We start from the raw sequence: 9321 nt of genomic DNA, 5'->3' as shown, positions 1-9321 counted from the left end.
TACTAGGAGAAGACACACTATCAAACATTGTGTCTATAAAGCAAATTACTGGCAGAACACTGGAGCCATGCTCCAAGACTCTTTAAATGATTCTAGAATTGAATCCTCTTTAAACAAATGGGAGTTTTGTGGTGTTTTCCCACTTGGGGCAGTAACTTCAACCCAAATGGGTATTTCAGCCTTTTCCTCGAGGTACTAATTCTCTTCCCTGCTCCTTCATGCTAGACTGCAAGCAACCCCAGTATGAGCTACAGTTCACTGTTTGATAAATCCATCAGGATCACATCCTCTCCAAAAAGCAAAGAGTTGATCCTGAGGCCACACACTAGATATCTTCCACTACTTGGCTGTGCCTAAAAATTCTGTCCATAAGATTTATGAACCAAAGAACCAAACCTTCCGCAAAAAGCAAATAGGTTATCCCGAGGCCGCCAAAGAGAAATGCATCCATAATTTGGCTACTCCTAGATATTCTGTAAAAGTTCATAAATGTTATGAAAAGAATCTGTGACAAAGTGTAGCCCTGGCAGATTCCAACTCCCACCAGGAACAGATTTGACTTGTACTGGAAAAGAAAAACCATACTCTCACTAAAATGGTACAGAAACTGTTGTAGTAGTCCATAACAATGCAACAAATAGCTCATACACCAAAAATACCCACCCCAGGACACCCCACCCACTCTGCACATAGTCATATCCCTTCTTTAAGTTCATAAAGCACATGTAGAGTGGTTGGGCAAACACCCATGCACCTTCACACATCTCTGAGAGGGTAAAGAGCTGATTCAGTTATCTATGGGCCAAAATAATTTTATTTCTCCCTTATCAGAAGTTACTAACAGGTGGACTCTCTTCTTCAGTGTGGCTGAGGAGTGTGAATGCCCTGAAGTTAGTGCTTATGCTATACATCAGTTTTAACAGTCCAGTGGTAAAACCTGCTTTTCCAGTGGTGAAGGCAAATCAATTGCCAGCTTACCTGATGTTGCTTTATCACCTGTGCCAGGTAAGGATGGAGTTGCAAAGGATTTAATCTCTGAATCATTGATTCAAGAAGACATCCTGATTTTCTGAAGACATTCATGCAGCCGGTGCAGGATATTGTGTGTTCAGGTGCCACTCGTTGTATGCCTCTACGTTTACCAGACCCCACAACACATATAATAATTTTTACACACCTACACAAAAAGCCTATTCATGAGTATAATATGCCTGGACATAGTGCTGACATTTGCAGTACATCTGCAGTCAACAGGCTATAATTCTGCAACCTCCTATTTCTGGTAACGTAGAAGTATCGTAGAAAAACAGGATTTAATCCAGTGACTGTTCAGATCAGAGTAAATGGCAGCTGTGACCTGTTGATTTTGTCAAAGAAATCTACCTCGGCCTGTTGATAATTGAATTATCACATTTAAAATGTCTTTCTAAACTTTTTAAAAATGTGCACTAAGCATACCATACAGACATATATTGTTACATATAGTAATTTAAAGCAAATGTATTAAAATCCATCAACAACTTTTCTTTTCTTTAACCAGTTTGTTAGGTTTTGGAAAATTGCTTTGAGATGCGTTCTTCATGTGAAAATTTTACACCTATCTACGCAGATCATATAGTGTAGTAATATGTCCAACTTATAATTCCACAGTTGTTCTGTTTATTAAAAACAAATGCACAGTGCATTTATAGACAATTAGATACATACATCATGTCATATAAAGTGGCAATATTAATGAGTCCGTTATGTACAAACACACTGACAGTACTTTTCTATAAAGGCAACGTTTGGCTTAATGTTTAAAGCCAACATGATCATGGAAATGTTATGGAAAAATCTGGGCTTTTCTCTGACACTATCACAATATTCATACCTGACACTTTGCAACTTTGGCATCAAAAAAGACATCAAAGATCATATACAGCTAATTACTTGTATGATATCATTTATAACCATGTGTTGTGCTGTAGTGACATTTAATTTATTTTGTTATATAAGGCTTTAAAAATAAGGAAATCATAAATATATTGTCTGGGGAAGGTTCTTTAACTATGCTAAAGCCTTTCAAAATAAATTCATAACCAGAGCTGTTACAAAGGAGTGACAGACCACTTAAAAAATCCTGAATTTAAATAGTAATGGCAAAAAAATGTTTGTTTGGCACATATCCTGCCCCCAAATAATCTACTTTACAAGAGCCGAACCACTTAAAATCAAGTCAGTCCATGCAACTGTACAATTGAGATTCGGGAAAGTTCACTTGAAGGTTTATCTTTGAGAAAAACAATGTAGTTTTAGGGCAGTTACCAAACTTTTAAATTGTTAAAATATACATGCAATGATTCATGCAATTTTTTTTCTTTCCCATTAGTTTAACTAGTTTAACTAGTTTAACTTGGGAGCTGGTCTTGTTAGCACAAAATAACTGCAATGGAAAGTTACCTGACTACCAAGTAGTAAGACTTTTCTTATGGTGGTGTTTTAATTCTCTGATCCAGAGCAGATGTAATTAAATGAATATATATTTATGAACAATTATATAGCTGATAATTTTTATCAATGTCACAAAAGGCGTGTAAAGAGTATCTCATATAATGTGGTACTACCATGGTGCGTGAACATTTACCATGGCTTCCTGCTTTAGCAGAGATATTCAGACCGAGAACTCTCACTTTTATAGCTCATTTGGGAGTCTATGCTTGATCTGGAACACAGCAGCATTCGCTCTGATTCATTAGTTGGTCTCCTTGCCCAAAGCTCAGTTGGGTGAGAGTTCAGATTTCTTTGTTTCATTGATATTGTCTCAAACTTGACATAGCTTTCTTTTTCAAGGTCCTCTTCATTCAATCCGGTGTTGCGTCCCTTGCAATAAAGAGCGAGAATCTTGTAGAGCAGCAGGATAATAAGAGGTAAAACCAAAGCACAGGCAATGCCACTTACGATGATGAAAAGTTGGTTTTGCCCACCATCCTCGACATTGTCCAGTGTGTAAAAATCAATACAGGGATCTTTTCCAGCAGCAGCACCTTTTGCTACAAGGCAAACTGAATACCTCATCCCAGACGACAGTCCATCTAGGAGTACTTTTCCACTGCCAGCATTAGTCTCCACTGTCCTTTTAGTGTCATCCTCACCATAGGGTGAATATACCACTGTAAGTGGAGCATCATTTGGTAACCCATCTGCAGTCCAGAGCAACACTGCACTGTCAGCTGTTTCCTCAACAATCTTTAGGTCCCTAATAGACTTTGATGTATCGCTTTTCTTGCTTTTTTCATCGGCTGCAAGCTTTGTCACGTTGCTTCCTTGCTCATTTTTTGATTGCTTAACTTTAGATTTTTGTAAACCATTGCTAGGGGTAGGCTTTAACTTTCTATAAAAAGCAATTGTTGATGCTCTTGGGAGAACTGTCGACATAAATGAGTCAGGAATGAATGTTGGTGGAACTATTGTTGTGCCCACACTGCTTGGCCCAGTGTCAATGCCAGGTCTTTGTGGGGGGACAGTAGTGCCAATGGTACCAGCAACAGTGAGAGAAATGGTGGCTTCCACACTGCCGGCGACATTCTTAGCTTTGCAGCTGTAGTTACCAGCATCCTTGTACAGTATCCCATGCAAGCTCATGATGGACCATCTGATGCCATCTCCAGGTGACTCCTGGACTGTAGAGTGGAACAAAAGCAGAAATAGCTATATGTCATATATCACTGTGAAGCTTTGAATGAGGCTCAAGGCAGCTAAAATGCCCAAACCGTAAAAACAGGATAAATTGTGATTTCCTAGAGCTTTAATATTTACCTGTGTTACTGACTGGTGAGCCATCAGATTTAGCCCAGTAAAGTGTTGGTGTTGGAAAGCCTGAAGCATCACATCGTAGGAGAACATTGCTGCCCAAAGGAGATGTGATCTTGGTTGCAGATGTCATCACTGATGGTTTTACGCAGTTTTCAAGTTCAGCATGCTGAAAAAGAACACCTGAAAGATTTTCTGGTCCAGCACAGGTCAAAAATAGATCCATCAAAATTACTGGTGTCTCAGCCATTTTGGAAATCTCAATCATCTTGGAGATTTTACAGTCACAGAACCATGGATTATCCTGGAGGCCTTAAGAAGAAAAGAAAAAAGGATACATATGATTCAACATTAAGAAAAGTGGAGATGGTATTCTAGCAGTGAAAGGGCAAAAGATAATAAAGTCACATTTATGAGAAGTTTTTAGAAGTCCACATTGAGCTCTAGCAATACTTTTCAAAGAGCTGCAGCGAGTATGGTGTTATAAAGAAAACTACAAATTACACTGATGCTATTCATCAGCGTACAATGCGTTTGTATTTTTAGTTCTCTTTTTGGCTTTAAAGTCTTAATTTAGGCATAATAATTGAACTGTGGAAGGAAGCCTTTCATAAGCGAGTAATGAAGTTTACTTTACAGCTCACTGTAAACACCTGGTGCACACAATAGGTGAGCACATGTACCAATGGATACTAAAGCCCATTAAGCAGATTAGTTTGTCTTAACAGTGGCAAAGTACCTAAGCTGTGCTTGCCCTTCCTCCAGTTTGTGGTAGCGTACTTTTTCCATTAGCTTGGTGTGTTAGCACAAATATCGAGCAATCACTAAAAACATAGTTGTAATCCAGCTTAAGAGAACTACAGACTTTTGTGTAAATTGCACATTTATTGCATGTTGAAAATAAAGTTGTTGATAACAATTCATCATTAATGACATTCTGAAAGTCTGTGTGTAGTTGGCATTTAATTCAAAATAATAAAGTTTAGCATAGCTCCTATTTAATATTAACAGAAAGTACTTTTATGATACACTAAAGAAGTTCTCCTCCTGTGCATGGCCCATTTTTTCCTGTCACTTAATCCTGTATTTCCTTCAGGTATACAGGGGCTCTTCTGGCATGGATAAACTTTCTGGCCCTAACCTCAGACTGTCAGTGCTCCGAAGGTACAAGAGACATTCATTCACTTGCATACAAAAGAAGAAAAGACTAAATAAAAAATAAACAGCGTGTGATTTTGCACAATTATTAGCACTGCCACATATCTGATGGCTCAGTTGAATTTGTGTTTACGTACTTTCATAGTGTTACGTTGTTAGTTTCATGTCTTTTGATATTTGGCATTTGTGTGCAGTCATACCAGGTTGGACTGTCTGTTTTCCAATTTCATGTGGGGTTATTTTTTTCTGTCAGTAGCCAGTTTTTCTAGTGTAAGTAAGTAAATTGATCCAACATTTATTTCAAATAACATACATTAAAACGGTCTGAAATTATTTATGTTATTCCAATATTTCTAAACTTTTTGTTGAATATAAACCTGAAACCTGAAGTTTAAAACTTCAGTTAAGCCTTGTGTGCACTGTGTCTGAACTTGTGAATGTGAATCTTCAGGTTAAAGCTCTGACACGGGTGGTTTCTAGAAGACAAACGGTTCAGACTTAACCACAGTTAAAACAAGGCCACTGGATTATTAATCTGAACTCTGGGCTTTGACCCAGACAACACAGGTCTAAACTTGTTCCTGACAAGTAAACTACAGCACCGCTAAAGGCAGGGAAACAGCCCATAAACACATTAAGGGGTTTGGCTTTAGTCTATCTGTAACAACTTGATATGCATCACAGATTATACTACAAGTAGCTTTTTTTCCATAGAGTGATCAAATTAATTCAACTTTCTTACTTTGTTTTTCTTTCTTTCTTTTCTTTTCTCTCTTTGATTCTTTCTACACACATGCACTTGTATTGTGTTAATTATTTTGCAGTTAATCAGGCAATAATGTACATTTAATGTAAGCTCTGCCACTGCTTAGATTAAGCTCATTTGACTTTTTCCTGGCAGACACTACTGCTCAGTGAGAACAAATCTGGCTAGATTAACAGGTGATAGAAAGAAGTTCCTGGAGTAATTACAAATAACCCGAAAAGTGTCCTACAAACCAAGTCAGACAGAGCATTTTATTCTTACCTAATACTACTTTCTGGGAGGCATTAGAAGATACAGGTAGACCATTAAATGGTGGCCATATGTCCATGAGCTCAGAGGGCAGGGTGGTTAATTTGTTGCTGGATAGATCCAAGTAGGTAATGTTGCGGAGGTAAGGAATTGCCTCGGTGGGAACATTATTAATTCTGTTGTTGTGAAGATCCAGTGTCTTCAGCATTGGCATCTCTTTGAGAGATTCCCATGGAAACATTGAGATCATATTTCCATCCAGTCTCAGCTCGTGGAGCACTTTTAGGTTGTAGAAACTTCCAGTATCCACTGAGGTTATGGAATTATAGGTAATCCAGAGGTATCGTAGATCCACCAAGTAGTAAAAAGCTTCTGTTGGGACTCGCCGTACTGCAGTTTTTTCAATACGAAGTTTGACTGTGTCCACGGGGACATTGACGGGGATGTCAGACATGTCTGGGTCATTGCACAGTACAGATCTGAAAATCAAAGACAGAAATTTATCTCATGTGAGATTTATCTCATCTCTATGATCTCCTCCTATTAACAGCTAATGCCTGTTTTAAGAAGAGTAATACAGATACAGATGTTTTAAGGAAACACTGATCTTTCAAATAGGTGTAACACTGGTATACATCCCTTGATTCGTTCATACATACACCAGTTCTAACAATCTACACTATATCACAATGTATGATGCTTTGATTGACATAATTGTAGTTACCAAGGAGACTTGGTAAACTTGGTGGAAATCTTGCAATCAATTGTAGTCATGGATATAAGGACAGGTGACATATTCAAGGAAAAACCATAACTCTTGGTCTGTACAGTGAGAGGATCTTTTGGCTGTGTTATCCTGTACTAGCCTCCCTTAGAAGGAGTTGTTATGACAAATGAATACATAGCTGTTTCTTATTATAGCCTTCTTTTAGCAGTCATTCTATGATTTGTCCTGTGAGCTTGACTTCCTCACATGCATCAGTCAATGAATTGATGGGAATTGTGCAGTGCATGGCCTTTCTAGTCATCAATTCTTGACCTAATTAAACAAAGCACCAAACTATATCTGAGGCAATATATTTTAGAGGAATGATGTTCCATAACTTCAGTGGAGTTTGAGAGACTTGTAAAATCAGTAGTAAGGTGCATTTCAATAGTTTGGGAAGCATGAGGTTGACTAATATCTGATTTTTGTCATCTATCCGTATATACAAAGTGATTCTTCCACAATTAACTTTTTTTTATCTACTATTGGTATAGTACTAATAGGACTAATTATGCTGGGGGTCATTAGGTCTTTCTCAGGTAGCCCTATAAATAGTTCGGTGCTATGCCAGGTAACATACATTATGTTATTACGGATCAATACGGCCTGCACATTTTGCACTGCGAAGAGTTAATTAAATTAAATGCTTGAGAAACAGTTGCTTTTCTTAGCGCATAGTAAATATAAGACTTTATCTTTTTTGGTTGCTGGTTATCCAGTTAGGATTTTTTGGGGGTGGTTTTTACATATACCATAAGTACGCATGTAAATGATCCCCATGAACATATAACTTTCTGCTATACATTTACTTATTTAGAATAAGAGCACTGAAGGTGGCATATAGTTAAGTTAAGTTCTTACAAGTAAAAAGTACTATCCTTTCACAAGATGACCTAATTAGGGACACTCGCAGGCTACGTAAACTCTTCATAAATTGAAAAATTGTCCTTCATTTTTAGATTTTCAAAATGTGCCACGTACAGTTTATGTATCCACAAAATATTATTTACCTGGTTCCTGTTCCATCGGTGCGTCCATGAAAAACACAGGTACACTGGGATGGACAGAACGGATGAGCCATAGTGAGGCAGCATAGGAATGCATGCAGGCACAGAAGTCGTCGCATGATGTCACTGAATGCACCCAAAATGCTCACATCGAGGGGATCTCAGGAAAAAAGACATTCGGATGCCTTGAGAGACTAAAGGATTATTCTTCCCACTCCAAAAAAACCAAATAGAAACAAATTAAAAGAGCTTTAAAAGTACATAAGAGGCAGCGGTAGGCTGAGGATCTAATACAGGTGACCTGTCAGATTGACCGGGGGAAGGAGGGGTGGGATTAGTGAAGGATTTCTTAGGCTTGACAGGGTCACGGAAGCTAACCAAGGTGGCACGCTAGCCAGTTCTGGAAAGATGTTCACCTTATAAGGCAGTTTGATTTGTCCCTCTGTTGTCAGCCTGTGTCTAAGATAACACTGTGGATATGTTCATGAAATCTGATGCAAACTCCTTTAACTGAAGAGATTCCTCAAATACTAATATGTCATTTAGCTGGAGGCCATATTTTAGACTGAGGGAATTCTGTCTGGCACCAGGGTGTAAAATGTAATCTTGGATATGATTTATTGCCTCACTGGGAGGATCAGTAGCTTTAGGTAGTGGCCAAATTCAACCTGTCTGCTGAAGATATGTTTGAAGTAATGCAAGCTTTCATATTTTCAGACAGTATTTGCTAGTGGTCTGTTAATCAAGGGTTGCTTTTAATGTTTTTGTATGTCATTCTAAGACATACATTTTCTGGTAGTCATTATGCTGATATAATACTATGCAAAGGGCTTGAGCGGTGGCTTGAGCCACCTCTCATCTCTTTACATTTTGCCAGGTAAACCTGAAATAGGTACAGTGATTTATTAAACATACATGGAAATATAGTTGAAAAAACTGTGTGTACAATTCTAACTAGCTTCAAAGTCAATACTTGGTATGACCACCTTTATTCTTAACACAGCCAGAACTCTTTTAGGCAAGCTTTCTTGTCATTTCTTTAAGTAGTGTCCAGGTGTCTTGAAGGACACCCAAAGCTCCACTTTGGATGTTGGCTGCCTTTTGTTCTATTCTTTGTCAAGATGATCCCACGCCGCTTCAGTAATGCTGAGGTGCACACTCTGGGGAGACCATGTAGTGACTGATGGTGTGCCATTGTGTATGCTTTTTCTGTCCAAGTACACTTTTACTCCATTGGCAGTGGGTTTGGAATCGCTATCATGGTGAAAAATGAAACCTTTGTCAGTCAGGTGTTTTCCAGGTGGTATTGCATGACGGATCAAAATCTCACAGTACTTTCTGTTTTTTCTGCTGTACCTCTCTCCTGACCTCCTCCATACATTTCGAGCGTGATTCCAACCAATTTCAGATTTGGGTTCATCACTCAAGGAGACCTTTTATCCACTGATATTCTGTACAATTCTTGTGTAATTTGGCATACATCAGCCTTTTCTCCCTGTTTTTTTCCCTTAAGAATGGCTTCTAGGTAGCCACCCTTCCACTGAAACCATTTCTCATTAGGCTTCAGTGAACAGTAGATGGAT

At 38.4% G+C, this 9321-nt stretch overlaps 1 protein-coding gene across 1 annotated transcript; it reads right to left on the bottom strand.

Annotated features, from left to right (window-relative positions):
• Nucleotides 1-1642: 1642 nt before the first annotated feature.
• Nucleotides 1643-8052, bottom strand: lrit3a (info leucine-rich repeat, immunoglobulin-like and transmembrane domains 3a). Its single transcript, XM_086260138.1, has 4 exons — nucleotides 7742-8052; nucleotides 5978-6444; nucleotides 3799-4104; nucleotides 1643-3662 (listed from the first exon to the last, which is right to left on the bottom strand). The coding sequence occupies exons 1-4, from the start codon at nucleotides 7855-7857 to the stop codon at nucleotides 2641-2643; spliced, it is 1911 nt and encodes a 636-aa protein (XP_086116264.1). The 5' UTR covers nucleotides 7858-8052; the 3' UTR covers nucleotides 1643-2640.
• Nucleotides 8053-9321: the final 1269 nt, after the last annotated feature.

The sequence above is a fragment of the Aulonocara sp. 'chitande type north' Nkhata Bay genome, linkage group LG2 (genome assembly GCF_057382095.1).
Source record: "Aulonocara sp. 'chitande type north' Nkhata Bay isolate Kocher_YH1m ecotype deep benthic linkage group LG2, A_spYH_male_GT1.1, whole genome shotgun sequence".
Lineage (NCBI taxonomy): Eukaryota > Metazoa > Chordata > Actinopteri > Cichliformes > Cichlidae > Aulonocara > Aulonocara sp. 'chitande type north' Nkhata Bay.
Note: the sequence above shows the minus strand (reverse complement) of the source record. Positions and strands in the feature narration are given on the sequence as shown.